Source organism: Aythya ferina (genome assembly GCF_964211825.1).
Source record: "Aythya ferina genome assembly, chromosome: 1".
In the NCBI taxonomy this organism is placed as follows: Eukaryota; Metazoa; Chordata; class Aves; order Anseriformes; family Anatidae; genus Aythya; species Aythya ferina.
This window is the reverse complement of record NC_140296.1, coordinates 34887450-34907060: the sequence shown is the minus strand read 5'-3', so window position 1 is coordinate 34907060 and position 19611 is coordinate 34887450. Positions and strand designations below refer to the sequence as shown.

General features: G+C 34.3%; 1 protein-coding gene across 4 annotated transcripts in view; it reads right to left on the bottom strand.

The window, feature by feature from the left end:
- The window catches only part of PCDH17 (protocadherin 17), an 89993-nt gene that overhangs the window by 50816 nt on the left and 19566 nt on the right, over window positions 1-19611 (bottom strand). For 3 of the 4 annotated variants that reach the window (XM_084525871.1, XM_084525868.1, XM_084525870.1), the window contains exons 3-4: window positions 10420-10478; window positions 10101-10273 (exon numbers count right to left, since the gene is read on the bottom strand). In XM_084525871.1, coding sequence (XP_084381997.1) covers window positions 10101-10273; window positions 10420-10478 — 232 coding nt within the window. The remainder of the gene's footprint in view (window positions 1-10100; window positions 10274-10419; window positions 10479-19611) is intronic. The other variant, XM_084525869.1, reaches the window with a different exon arrangement.

The window sequence follows — 19611 nt, the reverse complement described above, 5'->3', positions numbered from 1 at the left end:
CATGTTTCAAAAGATGTTGATCTTTCTATGCCCCTACTTTCCTATCAATTTATAAAAAGAATCTGAAAATAAAAAATGTTAGCTCAAGATAATGATTTTGACATAGAAGGGCTTCATTTTACTGGGAATAGAAAATCCTTCACTTGCTCTTCTAGTGGGAATAAAGCAAAAAGTTAATTTATGGATTCTAAGACTTCCAAGAACAAACTGCAGTACAATAACTGAGCTCAGCCCCAGGAAAGGCAGTGTCAAAATAGAGTACAGAAAGGAAGTGATGAGATTTAGACTAGTGACAGGGGAGGAATATTCTGTTTTGTTGCCTTAAAAGCAAAGCATGAAGAAATGAGCACCATCAGTTATAGCATCCCAATGTTAAAATTTACACTTACATCTCAGATGCGAGACTCATGGTAACAGACTTTTGATCTTGAAGTGCATGATATTCATTAATTTGCAAATAAGCTCATCAAAGAAATCACTTCTGAAATGTATTAACATTCCTGTTGGTACAGTTTCAGCCTTTTAACATGTCAGTAATAATATATCTAAATTGATTTGTTTGTGAAGTTTCCAGTGAAATCAAGATACAGGGCAAAAATACAGACCACTGAACTAATCTGTAATTAAAAAAATAAATAGAAACAATAGGGGGACAATAAAATTACTTGGAAAATGTAGCATGACACATCAAATGGTGCAAAGATCACAATGTGCTGAACTATTATAGTCCTTTTTTTTTGCGTATGTCTCAGTGATATGTTTTGTGTGTGTACAGATGCAGAAAGTTCCTTCTGTATGTATTGAAAGTCAGTTATAGAAATTTCCCCCCTAATCTATGGCTAAGTACATTAATTAAATGTTGTGTATGCTCTTCACAAAACGTCACTGCTACAACATGATAATAATCTGCAAGATGATGAAACACACATCTGATTAAAAACCTAGTTTGGCAGAACTCAACTCCAGTTGAAAAGCAGGATAATAGGCAATAACAGGCGGAAATAATAGGCTAAGATACCCTGATGCAAAGTGTATTCACTGTCACTTCAGCTGCCAGAATGTTTGCACTGCTTTTCTGTTTTGTAACAATGAAGGCAGCTAAGTAAGTAGTCAAGGTATTAAGCTAATCCATCCCTTCTCCATTATGTTGCCACTTCACATCCTTTTCTGATTTCTGCTAGGACAAGAACCTGCTCCATCAGATTTTTCTTTCTTCACCTGGATAGCCTTGCTTGAACTCCAGAGCTGCTCATATGACAAGATCCCACCATGGAGAGAAGCTATGCATGGGAACACTCTCCTTTCTAATGAGGAAGCATCAAACAAACTGGGCTCAGCTTCTAAACACAGCTGGCTATCACCCAAACTAATGTCACAAAGTGCCACTCATGATCCTAGACTCAATATCAAAATAACTGACAGGTGGAAGTAAGTTCTCTGGTAGAGTACTAGTTCTAAAAATAAAACTTAAGAAGATATTCAACATAAGAGTAACAGAGGGGAAAATAATAATAATAATAATAATAATAATAATAATAATAATAATAATAATACTTTAATACTATGAGTAAATAAACTTGTAGATAAAGGAATTTGTCTTTATTTTTCCCAAATCCATCATATAATTTGCTCAAGAGTTAATGCAGCAATGGATATGTCATAGGTACTAGGTACTATGGGTACATGAGAAAGGTAATGACAGGCATCTGTATAGCAAACGCAACCGACCCATATTCCTCAGCTGAGTTCAGTTACTTAGATTCAAAAGGGAAATAGTATTCTGGTCACTCAAAAAATGACATTACAGAACATTTGCATAGCCTTGCTCAGCCTATCTAAGCAAGTCTTGCAAAGACCTAGTCGGCTTTAAATTACTATTAGAGATTAAGGCACTAAAAATATCTGAAACTTTCCTGTGTATTCCACTAACTAAAAGAGTGAAAAATATTAAAGGTATTATTTATTATTATAAAAATATTTAAAATTTAGATGCCAATGCAAAGACTTCACAAGAAGGATGAGACCATAATAATGTTGTTAATTTTCTTAAATTCAGAAGTACTGTTTCCTTGACAAATGTTCTCACAACAGAAAAGTAGGAAAGTGCTGACAGTTTAAATCACAGAATCACAGAATCACAGAATTTTCTAGGTTGGAAGAGACCTCAAGGTCATCGAGTCCAACCTCCAACCTAACGCTAACAGCCCTCCACTAAACCATATCCCTAAGCTCTACATCTAAGCGTCTTTTGAAGACTTCCAGGGATGGTGACTCCACCACTTCCCTGGGCAGCCTGTTCCAATGCCTCACAACCCTTTCTGTAAAGAAGTTCTTCCTAACATCTAACCTAAAACTCCCCTGGCTCAACTTAAGCCCATTCCCCCTCGTCCTGTCACCAGGCACGTGGGAGAACAGGCCAACCCCCACCTCTCTACAGCCTCCTTTAAGGTATCTGTAAAGAGCAATAAGGTCACCCCTGAGCCTCCTCTTCTCCAGGCTGAACAAGCCCAGCTCCCTCAGCCGCTCCTCGTAGGACTTGTTCTCCAGGCCCCTCACCAGCTTCGTCGCCCTTCTCTGCACCCGCTCAAGCACCTCGATGTCCTTCTTGTAGCGAGGGGCCCAAAACTGAACACAGTACTCGAGGTGCGGCCTCACCAGAGCTGAGTACAGGGGGACGATCACCTCCCTAGCCCTGCTGGTCACGCTGTTCCTAATACAAGCCAGGATGCCGTTGGCCTTCTTGGCCACCTGAGCACACTGCTGGCTCATATTCAGCCGACTGTCCACCATCACTCCCAGGTCCTTCTCTGCCTGGCAGCTTTCCAACCATTCCTCTCCCAGCCTGTAGCTCTGCTTGGGGTTATTGCACCCCAGGTGCAGGACCCGGCACTTGGCCTTGTTAAACTTCATGCAGTTGACCTCAGCCCATCGGTGCAGCCTATCCAGATCCTCCTGCAGAGCTTTCCTACCCTCAAGCAGATCGACACACGCACCTAACTTGGTGTCATCTGCGAACTTACTGAGGGTGCACTCGATGCCCTCGTCCAGATCATCGATGAAGATATTAAAGAGGACCGGCCCCAGCACCGAGCCCTGGGGGACGCCACTAGTGACTGGCCTCCAACTGGACTTGGCTCCATTCACCACGACTCTTTGGGCCCGGCTATCCAGCCAGTTTCTAACCCAACGAAGCGTGCGCCAGTCCAAGCCAAGAGCAGCCAGTTTTTTGAGGAGAATGCTGTGGGAGACGGTGTCAAAAGCCTTGCTGAAGTCAAGGTAGACCACATCCACAGCCTTTCCCTCATCCACCCAGCGCGTCACTCTGTCATAGAAGGAGATCAGGTTCGTCAGGCATGACCTGCCTTTCATAAAGCCATGCTGACTGGGCCTGATCGCCTGCTTCCCCTTCAAGTGCTGCATGATGACTCTCAGGAGGATCTGCTCCATGAGCTTTCCTGGCACTGAGGTCAAACTGACAGGCCTGTAGTTTCCTGGGTCTGCCCTCCGGCCCTTCTTGTAGATGGGCGTCACGTTTGCTAGCCGCCAGTCGATTGGGACCTCCCCCGATAGCCAGGACTGTTGATAAATGATGGACAGCGGCTTGGCCAGCTCCTCTGCCAGTTCCCTCAGTACCCTTGGGTGGATCCCATCTGGCCCCATCGACTTGTGCACATCTAAGTGCCGTAGTAGGTCACCAACCAGTTCTTCATGGATAATGAGGGCCACATCCTGCTCCCCATCCCCTTCCACCAGCTCAGGGTACTGGGTATCCAGAGAACATCCGGTATTGCCGCTAAAGACTGAGGCAAAGAAGGCATTGAGCACCTCCGCCTTTTCCTCATCTCTTGTAACTAAGTTTCCCCCCGCATCCAGTAAAGGATGGAGATTCTCCTTAGTCCTCCTTTTTGTGTTGATGTATTTATAGAAACGTTTTTTGTTATCTTTAACGGCAGTAGCCAGATTGAGCTCCAGATGAGCTTTGGCCTTCCTAATTTTGTCCCTGCACAGCCTCGCTACTTCTTTAAAGTCCTCCTTAGTGGCCTGCCCACTTTTCCAAAGCTTATAAACCCTCTTTTTCCTCCTAAGATCAAGCCACAATTCTCTGTTGAGCCAGGCCGGTCTTCTTCCCCGCCAGCTCGTCTTTGGGCACGTGGGAACAGACCGTTCCTGCGCCATTAAGACTTCCCTCTTGAAGAGCGCCCAGCCTTCCTGGACCCCTCTGCCCTTCAGAACCGCCTCCCAAGGGACTCCACCAACCAATGTCCTGAGCAGCTCAAAGTCAGCCCTCCGAAAGTCCAATACAGCGGTTTTACTGGTCCCCTTCCTGGCCTCGCCAAGAATAGTGTCATAATGATGATTTTTTTTTTATTTTTTTTAATGCACTGAGGGGGTCATCTAGCTAATGTAAATATTGCCTTATTCTTCATAGAAGTCTATAATTCTACAGATTTTTCAGTCTTAAATTAAAAGTTCCACTGTTAGAATGAGGCATAAATCAAATATCCACAGTGTGTTGATGACAAACTTGGTCAAGAAGCAGTCTTCCTCCATAATAAGCTACAGAATAGATAAATTAGTCTTTGGCCTGTCTTAATCTTCACCCAAGACCACACATGTGCTTACATAAAGCAGGAAAACTGAACAAATAAGTGAGAACTACATAGAAAAGGAAAAATGAATGGGGAAAAAAATCTCATTTTGTGTGGGCTACACCTAACTGTTTCCAGACTTACAGCTCTAGAACCAGGTATTATTAAGTCATATTAAATGAAAGGTGAGACTCTCAATGCAAATAAGTTGCTATTGTAGTTTGCCTAGAAAACACTTAATCAGATGAAATTGAAGAATGGATATTGTGTTCAAGCCCTGACATAAAACAGCGAGGTAGTGTTTTACCTGAGATTATTAGGGGTAACAGTTGGAAGGATTAATAGTCCTGGACATAAAGACTCCTAGGCAACATAAAGACTCCTAGTGGTGCAGTCTGACAGCTATTCACATTCTAAGTACAGAGAGAATGTGATAAGAGACATTCTGTCCAGAAGAAAAAACACTACTGTGAGGAAGTAATGCTGAATATCTCACAGGTTGTGTCAGCTCTGGGGGCACTCCCAGCCTCGGTCAGTTTCTCAGTATAGTCTTTCACTAGCTCTGAGAACTTGGTAAACAAATATTTCTCTAGTCTTCTTTTCCGTTACCTCTTTAAATTGATGTACTCATAAAAGAACTCATCATCCCCAACGGCAGAGAAAGAATTGATGACAGCAGAAATTTGATTGTTGAACTTTCCTCACTTATCAGTCTAGACTAATTCTCATTTAGTTAAACAGAATGAATATTAGTTATCCTAACACTAAAGAATTATAACAAGAAAATCAATTAATATTTCAGAAAAAATATATACATGTATATATATAGCTAAAAAATCTGGTAATTTCTATTCCACTGCAGATGGATAATGCAGGATACCAGATTTCAGAGACCTTTCTTTTTTTAGAAATTGAGAATATAAATGCACAAATTACTCGAGGTTTGTTCCATTAACAAGTTCAGTGGACAAACTCGAGTTGACAGTACTCACAAATATGTTAAAATACTGATTAGACTGCTGCATGCACGGAAACATCAATTGTAATGCATGTTGTTGTTTTGCTGTGACAACAGAAAAATAAAATTATATTTTTGAGTGATATTTAATATCTCACTTTTTTTTTTTTTCCTGAAGATTCACTCCAGCCCTTTTATCCTAGTCACTTATGTCTTAGATTAAAAGCATACAGTCCTACAGAGAAACCTGATAAGGAATACAGGTTCTAGAGGAGTCTCTGACTCCAATGCTGAAGCTTTCTTTCAGTCTTTCTCCATGGAGGTATCTCTGGTTTTCCTTTACTCTCGTGATTGTGCTACTGTTAAATAGGTAACAGCACATGCAGAAATACCCCCTCTACGGGATGCAGGTGTGAACGCCAAGCAAATGTTCTGAAAGCAGGATGTGATGCAGAGTGATAAAGCAAAAAAAAAAAAAAAAAAAAAAAAAAAAAAAGCTGCTGAATTCATATATATGTTAAAGAAGGAAAACAGAAGGGGAAGGAGAAAGAGAGAGGTAAAAAAGGTAAAAGAGAAAAAAAAAAGTAAGGAAGAAATATTGATGAAAATCTAAGACAATATATAAGCAACTGCAAGAAACCTCCACATCTCTATAGTTTTGCATCAGTAAAATTATCATTATCAGATAAACATATTCAGGATTTACTAAGAAAAGTATAAAATGCTTTTTTTTTTTTTTTTTTTTTTTTTTTTTTTTTTTTTTTTTTTTCTGTACTGCATCCCTGTAGATATCATATTGTAATTTTTAGCTTTGGATATCTTTTCAAGGAATACAGATTATTGCTGCTATGCACAAACAACAGTAAAGAAAAATGTTATTCTGTTAGTTAATCACCAAATGTGAATAATAGATAATACATCAGGTGTAACAGCAATTTTTATATAACAAATATTCAAAACTAATAATTCTTGTAAGATTTATAAGTAGGGTGATCTCAAACTGTCTGAATTAGTGGTGGGTTTTAAAGTCTCAGAAAGAAAACAGGAAAAAAAAAAAAAAGGTAAACAGGACAAACTTGTCTAAAACTATTCTACTGAAAAAGTAACAGACACAACAAGCTGCTTAGTAAGACAACTGAATCAGCATAAGTAAGCTGATCAGGAACAGATATTTTTATGCAGAAAATTGCTTGGAATTTACGGGGGGAGGGGAGAGATACATAACTGAAATAACTTAAAGGAGGCATACTTATTTCAACACAAGACTAACTGTCTTGTAATATTTAAATGTAACATTTAAAAGGTTGTCCTCCCACCCACCCCCCACACGCACACCTCCTCACCCTCCACCCCTTTCTTTCCATTAAGGCCAAGTGAAGAGCATCCAGAAGCATTGCATAATGATAGCTGATTGGTGATCTTTTTCATTTGTGTTAATGTCACCATTAGATCACCATTAGACAAAACTTGCTATTTAGAAATATTTTCCTTGAAATCAAATATTTTAATAGCAAAGTTTTTGAGGCTTTACATTGCTTTCACTATTTTAATGAAACTCATAAAATGAGTTTGCCTCCCATTGCATACCAAAATCATATGTCATTTACACAAATTATTTTTCACATACTGTCTTATTTCTCCATTACTGATTTTCAAGCTGCCTAAGCAAGATTTGCTCAAACTTGTAGTTAAAATACTAGTACTGCTAAGATTCTTATTATTGCCCTGGGTGAAACCGGAATAATGACAATAGCAACAACTACATACAGAAGATGTAACTTCTCAAACTCAAACTTAACTCACTTGTTAAATTAGGAATATGAAATCTAGATCCTGACTTGACTGTTACGACTGTTTATTTTTCACAAATGTCACTGTTCTAACTGTAGAAGTTAAACCATTTTAGATATCTTTAAATTACAATAATCAAGCCAGAAACTTTGCTACAAAACAGTGAATTCCCATCCCTCAGCACAACCCAGAAAGATGACAGAATCACCACTTCTGATACTGCTTCAGGTACTACTCTATAAAATTGTTTCTAGCAAGCTGTCCATCTCCTTTTCCTAGAGAACAATTTTTCTCTGAAGAAAATGCCATCTTTTTTCTACCCACAAACATATTTCTCACCCTCTGTCAACATGGCAAATGGCTAGGCTAGGCTAGGCTAGGCTAATGACTAGAAAAAGCAATTTTGTTCATTATCTTTCAAAAGAGAGAAGTTACATTGGACTAAAAACCCTAATCATACTATGCTCAATGACAAGTAATCATTGATTTCATTGAAAAAAACACATTGTGCCACATTTGTTACAATAATGATCTGTAACCCCCATAAAGTTCTTACTGCATGTTCAGTTTTCATAATATGCCAATGACTTTATTACCTTACATTTGAGATGGAAGAGTTCATACAAGTAAACAAATGGATGTCATTAGCATTTGTAATTATATTTGGGAAAAAAGAAGAAAAAGAAAGAAAGAAAGAAAAAGAAAGAAAGAAAGAAAGAAAGAAAGAAAGAAAGAAAGAAAGAAAGAAAGAAAGAAAGAAAGAAAGAAAGAAAGAAAGAAAGAAAGAAAGAAAGAAAGAAAGAAAGAAAAAGTTAGTTTATCTCTCAATGCTCATACTTTTTCTCAATAAAAAGAATCACATAAACACCTGCTGCTGCAACTCAGTGGCTGACAGTACTTAGTACATAATTCAGTATATGTTTAATGAGAATGTGAGAAATTAATATAAGCCACCGATGAGATGTTTCTTGATGAATGGGACTGCTTATATAGATATAATGATAAGTGTAAACCTCCATAAACTCATATAGCACATATAACTCTGTGTTATAACGAAAATAAATAATAGGAGTGGTTGGCTTAATATGCTGACTAGTGCTCTTATATTTTGAGCAGTATTAGGCTTTATGCTGTTGGACAAACTTCAGTATAAATTGAACTCTAGCTATACAGTATTTTTCTTAAAATAATAATAATAATAATAATAATAATAATAATAATAATAATAATAATAATAATAATAATAATAAAATATATAATGTATTGTAAATTATTTTCCTAATTAAACTTTTTGGATTTTAGAACTTCATGCTTTCATTGCTGTAATTTATTGTTTTCTGGATAGATATTCAGGGAGATACAAAACTGACAAATTTAGATAAACATTCAAACAGCTTCTTAAAAAAAAAAAAAAAAGTCTAGTATTGCATCTTTATACAGATCAATGTCCAATTATAAGCAGAGAGTTGCTGTGGCAAAAGGTCGGGAAAAAATAATCTTTCTGGCATTTATTACTTGGAAAATAAGGTCATATGTGAGGTCAACCTTCAAGTACATAGAGAATAAATTATACTGCAGTATTCTAAATACACAGCAAAAAATATATTGCAATCTCAACATAACAAAAAAAAAAATGAACGTGTATTCCTCATGATTGTACAACAGATCAGACTAGGCTAGTGACAAAAAATCTAGTTGCAATTAATCAACAATTAATAAAAAGCTTATAATGTATATCTGCTTAATTAAAAATGTAGCTTCTTATTAAGGCTGACTTATTTAATTATCTGTTAACTGTCTTTAACACTGAATCATCTTCCACACAAGCTAAACTAAAGCAAAGATATAAAACATTTCAAAATAATTCAGTAGTACACTTCCTTATTGATTATAGGTTATGAAGTAAATTGCACAAACACACACTGCTGGAGTGGCCAGGTTGTCTGATGCTAAATAAATAAATAAATAAATAAATAAATATTTTTTCTTTTGAAATAGAAGACCTTATAGTTAGATAAAACATATCTCTAAGGAAACTTTGTTTGAGCACTATCTGAAGAAATAAATATGCTTATTTGTCAGAACGAAGGCTTGCAGAGATTATTGTCATTGTCCTGAAATATGTTATTTGAGCTGTTTCACAGATACTCATCTTTGATATCTTCCTAGAAAATGAATGAAATTATACTAAAAATCCAATTAGTATTTGACACTTCTCAAGCTACTATTAATTGTGAAATCAACATTACAAATAGGAAAATTACATCCATGAAATGAAACACCTTCTGATCCATTTTTACTGTTGTTTGATATCCCAAGTCTCTTTCCTTTTCCTCTTCTCCAAACTACATGTGGAATGTAAATGACTCATTCTTTTATCTGTTGCAGTCATGTCTAGTTTCAGTTTTCAAATCACGCTTTGGCTGAAGAACAGTGTATAATATATCACAGGCAATGCCAATGGAGATAAAGTATATTCTAATCATTTTAGAAAAGTTCTTTCTTTTTTTTTTTTTAATCTGCTTTGGATTTAAAAAAAAAAAAAAAAGAAAAAAAAAAAAAAGGATACTTGTGGTTTCATTTCATGTTCATTCTGAAAGATACTGAATGTCTTTGCTCTGGGCTAGCTACAAGATTTACTGTTTTCTCTGATAGTATTATCAGAGGGCTATTCCACCCTGATACACTGCAATTGCAATGCTAATAGGTTTATAATGATGGCTTAAACTTTACGCTCTGTAAGCATTGGAGACTTCACTCACCTTGTTCAAGTGGCTGGCTTTTAGTTGAAGTAGTTTTCATCTTGAGTGCCTCCCTAACAGACATGTCACAGCAGGAGCCTTTGTTAGTGTCTTGGTCACTGTCAGCCTGATCACTGTCCCCATGCCCGCTGTCCCTCAAGCTGGCTCTTTCTGGATCCTTGAACGTGGAGCTACTGAAATACATATTTAAAAAGAGAGAGAAAAAGAGAGAGAGAGAGAGTTGTATTTACTTGTTCTAAGTTGAATTGTACTCTCTGGCAAAGCAATTTTGACAAGAATGCAAATGGGGAAGCCGAGAAAGTTATTTAATAGGCCTTACCTTTGAACAAACTGCTGCCTGCTGCCCATGTAATTGGGCTCTGCGGGAAAATTGTCTGTCTGCGAAAGAGAAGGAAAAAAATACGTATAGTTGTACACTGGACAAATCTCCTGCAGAGCAACAAGATTTCCTAGAGGAGAAATGATTAATAATTCAAAAATTCCCTTAATCTTCAGATTTGTACATTTTAATTAAATTGGAAAATGCTGGCATGTAATTATGTGCTCAAAACAATTAAATGATTCCGGTCCACAAATTACCTGCTAAAGTAAACAATGAAGCTCCAAAAAGTGGCATTCTCTGTTAGCAACCTGACAGATGACACTGTTTATGGTTTTTTTATTAGTTAGATATTAAGACTGATGGTTATTGAAAATGAGAGAAAAAAAATTACTTTTGCATATTACAAAAGTGAATTATTAGGTAATACTAATTTTTTAAGCATAATTACATCATCTATGGGGATTCTGAAGCCCTTACTACTGTAATGCCATTTAATATATTGCAATATAATTTGTGAATTACATATAAATAAATAAATAAATAAATAAAGACTGTTTGTGGATATTTGGCTGGTTTTTGTTGTTTTTAATTCTACTGGAAAAGTGCAAGTATGAAAATATTTGGATTTTCTCTCTTTAACTGTCATCAGTATTAATAGCTACATCTGAATAATGAGAACCACACATGCAAACAAGAACATTAAATGATTGTTGTAGACAAGTGGTTTTAAAAAAGAAGATACTTTCATTAACTCTGTCATAAGTATATTTTTAGCAGCATGAGCTAATTAACTGTAGAAGCAGAAGTATTTACAGCATCCAGACCGACATGGAGTCCTGCCAAGGGGAACTGAATTCTCCTTGTATCATCAGCTGAAGTTCTTTGGGAGAAAGAGAGACTGAATCTTTCACAAAACCCCATATACTGTAGATTCACACATGTCACTTTATCTTGCAGCTGACCTAGTGACAGAGCTTCTACTGTTTTCTGCATCACTTCATATCACACCACTATGCTTCGCAGTGGCTATGAGTTTTGCAACAGCATCTCATGTATCAGCATCAGTTACACAGACAGTGCTCAATTAATGGAGCAGAAGGTCCAAGGTAAAGTTTAAAGTTGCACAAGTGACTGGTCTCCCTGATATTTTTTGTTCCCTACCACTTCCCATTTAATTTTTTTAGCTTCACTTTGTGTTTTGTTTGTTTGTTTGTTTATTTTTTTGTTTTGTTTTGTTTCATGACTTGTTTTTTGATTTGTTTTGTAGGCATGTAATAATTAGAAATATTTGCTACTGTTTGTATGGTTGGAATACAGGAGTTCAGAAAAGATGTATGAAGTCACATCTGAAACATAACAATCATGGTAGCAACAATAAATAGGTAACCATCTGCCAGGCAGATGGATCAAGGATCAAGGCATATATGAAATGGATGTGTTTGTGTATCATGGATAACTTGTGTGAATTAGGAAAGAGACAGAAGATAAAAGTCTTCTATTTTGGATTTATTAAGTGTATCTACACTTCATAAGTGTAACTAGCAGTTCTTATTGCTAGTTAAGTCTTTTGCTTCAGAAATTAGGATTATAACACAGATCGTGTTCACATTTTGAAGAAATTTCTAATTAAAGCTGCAGAGTACATTGTATATGTTTTGTATGTTGTTATAAAAATAACTAGTTTTAGCAAAACTAAAAATAACTAGTTTTAGCAGCAAATTTTCTTCGATATAAACTGTATGAAAGAATCAGATTGTTACTCTTCTGTTTTAAAAATATAGCATAAAACACTGATATTTATAATTCTAAATTTATAATTCTAAATGTCTTTATCATATCAAAATTGCACGCTGTTTAAAAGTCTGTGTATCCAACTAGATACGTGTTCTTTAGCAGCTTTAAGGGGTGAGCTTATAAAACTTCTTAAATACTGTCCAAGAGTAAACAATACTCTTCATTACAGAAGGAGAATTCTGAAAATATGGGACACCAAATCCAGTGTAATGCCACTGTTTTCCAAGTCAGCTTTTCAGAAGTATTCATATTTTCAGCTACAGCTATTCAAACTTTTGGAAATTTAACCACTTCAGTTAGGGAGCTTTGAAAAGAACTTAGGAAAATAAAAAATCCTGGTTTTAAAACATGTAGTTAGAACAACAGTCTGCCTTAACTTTTAACATGCTTAAAGATATAAACATGAATATTGAAAGAAAAAAAAAAAAAAAAAAAAAAAGGAAAAAATAAAAAATAGAGGCACAGCATTCTTATGCTTAATCTTTTAAATGTAATACAACAGATTTCAGAAGCAGCCTTAATTCTGACTTTTATTCTTTTCCCATTTCAAGTTGAAAGCTAGTATCTCTTGTGAGCAGCAAATCCACATCATATATATATGTATGATATATATATATATAAGGTTACAACATACACATACATCTTGACCTAAATAAACGTATACAATTGCAGAATTCATATTTATTTTCTAGGTCTAATATTTCAACTATAGATGTCCAGGAAAACTGACCTCATACTTTTACTGATAAATCTGCTTCCTCTTAAACACAGTTGCAACTAGAATCAACACCCATTATTCATGCCATCATCAGGCAAAATATATGTTATAAAATGCCTTTTCATCAAATCTCTACTATCTGTTTAGGAAACACAAAACAGACTTTTGCCCTGCAATTAATTATAGCAGGTCCTTAAACATGGTGCTAAGGACTTCTCTATAATCTGGACCATAGTCAGAACTGAGCATACTTTTTGCTTCTTTTGCTTCTACTTTGTCATAGCAATAAAAGCATATCACACACCCTGAACTAGGCAAAATATAAATTTTAAAATAGAAATTACCACAAAATCTTACCTACATTCTTAACAGTGGAAGTTGCTTCTGAGAAATTTTGTATTTATGGTAATTATTAATGACATTTAATTAAATTGTCATTTGACCAATTTCCCTCATATTGCATCTAAACAGCTGGTTGCCATTTTACAGTAAGTTCATTGTTGCAAAAGGACAGCTATAAATAGTTGACAACTATACGTATACAGCTGCACAGCTCTGAGTTGTATTCTTTTCCTTCTATTCTAAAAGCATTAGGCCTTCTTGTATGAACTATGGAAATATCATACTTGTGATGACTTGTAAAAGGGCAGTCCAAAATCTAGGCAGCAGAAAGAGCATTGTTTCACATATGACAATATCAATATAAAACAAATGGGATAATAAGCAAACATTTAATTTTAAGGCTAGGCGATTTAGAAGAATCTGATTCAAAATGATTCATGGAGAGATGTGAATGTCTAACTCCCTTAAACTTTTATTTACTTTATTCCCAGTAGAAGGGAGAGGTCATATACACAAAATTGTTACACTTTAACATTTATCAGAAAAAAAATCCTGATAAGATCTATAAACCTTAAATAATCTCACATGGGAGAGAAAGAAATTAAAAAAAAAATAAAAATAAAAATAAAAAAGAGAGAGAGAGAAGGATAGAGAGAGAAAGAGAGAAAGAAAAAGGAAAGAAGGAAGGAAGGAAGGAAGGAAGGAAGGAAGGAAGGAAGGAAGGAAGGAAGGAAGGAAGGAAGGAAGGAAGGAAGGAAGGAAGGAAGAAAAAGAAAAGAAAAGAAAAAAGCTTCATAAGTGAAAGCAGTTTGAACCAGCCTGGACACAGTGAAATAGGAATTATTGGGAATATTTTTAACAATGGGCTACATTAATTTCTCTTTCTATGTTTTCTTTTAGAAATTGATGTTCACAAAATTAATGAAATGTTTTGATACTTTTGTAGCTGAAGCTATGGTGGTTCTCCATGTGTTTATGTATATTATATGTATATATTTCAAAAAGAATATTAGGATTAAAATTACAGGCTCATACTATCCAATCAAATTTCAGGGAATTGACTATTGCTCAATGAAAGAATCGTGGAGCACTTTGCAGGACGTCTGCTTTCAAAAACTCCTATAAAAAGAAAGCTCTCTATTAAAAATTGGATGTTTCTAGCTCTCTTCCTTTTCTCTTTTTAATCAAAACCTTTTTTCATACCATCATTCTGAAAATTTTAGAGCAAGCATTGGTCTAATTCACACTGTTTAAATAAAGTTAAAGAACAATAAAATAAAAAGAAAAAAAAAAAAAGTGAGGAAAAGTGAGAGAGAGAGAGAGAAATGCAATATTTAAGTATTCTTGACAAATTATGCCTGGAAATAATTGTCATATTAGGGAAAGATGTATTTGAAAATGTAAAAAAGAAGGACTAAAACATTAATCAGATTTATGAATATTAGGGTACTAGAATATTTATAATTTTTTCTCAGAATTACAAGAACAAGTATCACATTCTCAGAAATGATTCAACACAATTCTATTTTATGTAGGTGTTCATACCTGAAACTATAATAAAGCAAAATGTCTTTGCTGAATCTAACTCTTTTTAATTAAACATTAAATACAAAAATGAAATGAAATATCATCCTCTTTATCACACTATCATTTAATATCTAAGTCATGGACTTTGTGTCTTTTCTTAAGAAGATTAATTCCAAGCACTCACCCTTCCCCCTAAGAAAAAAAAAAGTTCCTATATAATGGCAATCACTTTTCAAGCCAAAAGAATTGTATTCTGCCAAATCAAGTTTTGAAAGATCTGACAATTGTCTTGATTTTGTTAGGAGCTGTTTGTGTTCAATATAATACAATTCTTGCAAAAGGCACCTCAGTCTTCCACTGAGCGTATTTGCTTAGCTAGAAGAAGTAGCTTTTGATTTCATTGGACTTTTTTCATTAAGAAGAGATATTAGTCGAACAAAATATAAATTAAAATACAATTAAAATATATTTAAAATGATATAAAATGTAGAAAAGTAAATAAACGTAAATTTTTAATAAATTATTTTACTTATCTAAAGGGCAAAATTAAGTATACTGTCTTAAGAAATCTTGTCCTAGTATCTACTCTCCACTCTCAATATTCTGAAAATATTTTTGAGGTATAACTTATATGACATACATATTTGAGAAGTTTCACACTCGATGCAAAAATGTATATTTTGGTGCTACAAGAACTACAATGTGTTTAAGTGAATTTCTGACATATGTAGTGTTCTTTAAAAACACAGGACAAGAAAAACAGATGCATAAGGCCACATCATTCACTAGGATGCTATACGTTTTACTGAAAGATGCTGGTGACTTGTGTTTTCTTTTTCTCTTGAGTGAGAAAAGCAAAACTGTGAGGGAGAGTTCCTGAGCTATTCAGTTGATACATGGTATGGCTTCTGAAAAATTAGACTCAGGGGACAGAAACTACCATTCTTTCCTGTAAGTAGAGGAATAATTTACCAATCTATCCAGTTATACCAAATTTGTTGCATATATATATAATTGATCTATTATTTAAGATTTCCTATTGATATAGACATTTTATATTCTATATTGATATAGACATTTTAGTTATATTTGTAGTACTGTCTCACTAAAAGAAATTATTTTAAATTTTTTTACAAGTTTACACTGCGATGAACAAGGCACAGAAGAAGATGGAATACCATACTGAAACAGGGGCCAGTCAAACTTTCTCTCACTTCATCGATGGTTGCACCAACCTGAAGTCTGAAGAAGCTAAAGAGGTCACTGCAGAGAGACATATTTGTTTTGGGCCCTGGTAAAAAAAAGAGACCTGAAAGACGATCAAGAACAAACCAGGATCAGCTTTTCTTATATGTGTATATATAAGTGTATATAAAGGTTTTAACCTTTCAGGAAAAAGTTTGCCTATTCGTTAGAGGGAAAGTAAGCTTAACAAAAGCCTTAAGCTCCTGTACCAGGTTATAACATATGTATTTATGGGGAGACCTATAAGAAAGGTGTGACTTTCTTCTCAAAGAAAGGTGTAGCTAGGAAAAAAAGCGTGGAAATTGAACCCCAAAATTTCCTCTACTGAAAAGAGAATCAAGAAGACTTTCCAGGCTGAACTTATTTGCTGTTGGTTTCATAATGTTTTTAGGTCTCTGAGTCTCTTTTTATTTTGCAGAACAGAAACAAGAAATGTATACCTCTAATGAATTTAACACAATCTGGGAAGAGAATGTGCAGAGCTGTCAAATGGGACTAGGAAAATCTAATTGTAATATGAACTCTTACAATGAACTATTTTTTTGGAGAAGGTGCAAGATCAGAACGTAGGAAGAGGTGCAAAATATAACACCACGTAAAGAGCTCTAGCTGAAAGTACAATAGCTTTGCTTCTGCTACCACAGCATCAATAAATAAACATAATGAAATTCATGACACATTATTGCATTGCTCTGTATTGCCTCTATTCATTTAAAAATGATGAACACATTTAAAATAATTCACAACTTGTCAAACGCCTGTGAGCAGTGCAGTTAGACTAGTGCTTTAAGAAATATTTTTGAAGATCTTATGAGAGCTTGATACAACTTATATCAAAGTAAAAATGGAAGTATGGGAAAACAGAACAGTAACTACTTCCCCCTGAATCTACTAGTACAGTTGCATCCAATATATTTACACTGTTCACAAATGATATGTACTTCCTGAAGCTGCGCTGTCAATAAAAAACACATTAAGAACCTTTTGAAAGAGCTTCCTTGTCAATTAGACTGCAGATACATTCTATTGCTCCAGTTTTCCTGTCAATTTAATATACTGGATCATATTAACAGTACTGGCTTGTCAATAAGGCAAATCCAAATCCTATTAATGGAGTTATACTGCCAATATAATCGGCTTCCTATTTATTGAGCTCCCCAGTATCAGGGAAAGCTGTGAAATGGGATTATAAGGTTAGGTTACATACATCTGTCTCTATAGTATATAAATATTTGAGGAGTTTTGTGCAACTGTGTGAAGAAAAACATGTGTAACCCTTTAATAGTTTACCATCACTGAGGAAATATTAAATAATCCTCATTTATCACATTATTTTTCCTGCTTGCTGAAAGTAACACTGTTATATCATAAAATAGTATGCTTTTGTTCCACACACATAGAAATGCCAGGAGATTGCACATGAGATAGTATCTGTGCCAGAAAAATAAAAAGATAAGACACATTTTAGGAATAAAATATAAAAAGCTCCACAATTTCAATGTTTATTTAGCTCTTGTATTGTGATGTATAATCTCGATATAATGAAGCTTCTAAATATAATTTTAGCATAACAGAAAACCCTGTAAATAATTAATACGAGGTAGTAGTTCACGCATATATATAAGTACATATATATAAGTACATATATATTCTACTTATATTATATATATTATATAATATATATAATATATAAGTATATATATATATTATATACATATTATATATATATTATTATATATATAAGTATATATTATATATATATTATATAATATATATAATATATATAAGTAGAATATATATATACTATATATATACTACATGCATAGTAGTGTATATATATACCTATATCTATAATATATCTACTTATATATATAAGTAGAATATATATATACTTTTATATATATATATGTACGTGAACTGCTACCTCATATTAATTATTTTAATATATATTATATAGTATTTATATATATGCTATATATATGTAAGTAGAAGTTCAGCAAGTCTTCTATTTAATAGAAGCCTTAATGAAGTTGAACATTAGTTGCTTTTAACCTATTCAATATTAAATAACTACTTTGACTGGATTAGTAGAATATACAACAGACCATTAAACCTAATTATATTTTTAAAAAAATGTTTCTTAAAAAAAAAAAAAAAGTAATTTCATCAAAATGTATTAGGTATTCTCTTATGAAATTAACTCTGTAGGTCTAACTTGAAAATATGGATTAAAACAAACAAACAAACAAACAAACAAAAAAGTGGTCCAAAATGACAGTTAAAGGTCAATGAATCAAGTTGCCAATTATATTTTCTGGTAGCAGATGGGTGCAATGAAACCTAATGATTGAATTTGAAACGCTTTAATGCACCTTTTATCTATGGCTCCCACCATATTGAGTCTACCTTAGTATTCCTAACAGATATTATGTTTACTGCATAACAAACTCAACTACAGTTAGCTAACTAGAATGAAATCTGCACTCATCAGTTTACTCTAAAAATATCATAGCATGAAATCAAAATAACATTTGGGGGAATATCTTTGATATCATTATTTTTGTGTGTTGCTTTTTTTTTTTTTTTTTTTTCATTCCAAACCACGTTAACTATGAAATCTATAAGTTAAGAAATTAAAATTAGATGGAGACTTAAAAAAAAAAAAAAAAAAAAAAAAAAAACACTACTGTCTCGAAATTTAAGGAGATTATCAAAGTACTTCTTAGCATTTCAAAAATATTTTTTCTCACGTTTGTAACCTTTTTTTTTTTCCTGTGTAAAAACAACTTTGTCTTTTCTGCCTTTCTTTCATAAACACAAATTCCACTATGCAATTGTAAGCTCTTGGGATTTTATTTTTAATTTTGACATATATCTGAAAGATCTTACCAAACAGGAATACTCAGTGAAGCCAGTAGGAGTTGTAGAATTTGTCCTCTTTTTAAACTGCTGTTTTCCTGTTTCTGAGAGCAGCATATCAGAAATGCTTTCTGAACATATAAAAGCTTTATAAAAGCTGCAATAATATAAGGTGAAGAGGAGATCAAATTATGGCCTTTTAACACTGACAAACTGTTTTGTACTCATAATATTTAGTAAGGGGTAACAAAGACACCAGATATTTTAAATCTGTTAAGTTTTTGTTAACATCTACCACTACATTTACCTTCTTCTGTCCAACCTATACTCTTACTAAAGTCAACAATAAAACTCCCACTAGCCATGACCTGAGGTCCACTGAAATCAATGGATATTGTCAAATTGGTTTCAGTAGTCCTTGGATCAGTCTTCTTCAATTATGGGATAAGTAGTGTGCTACATTCCCACAGATTCATATGTTGCATGCTGTAGAAAGCTGAAAAGGAGCAGGAGAAAGATTATGGTAGTGATGAGAAGATATTCTTAAATGTAATGTTCCTTTATCCCAGCATATGGTCTGCTCCATGGACAACATTTAAACAGAATAGTAATGTCAATGACAGGGAAGGGTGATTCACTAGGCAACAGACACTGCATGCGGCAGAAGAGTCCAGTTCTGTGCTTCTTCACTACAGTGTGGAAAA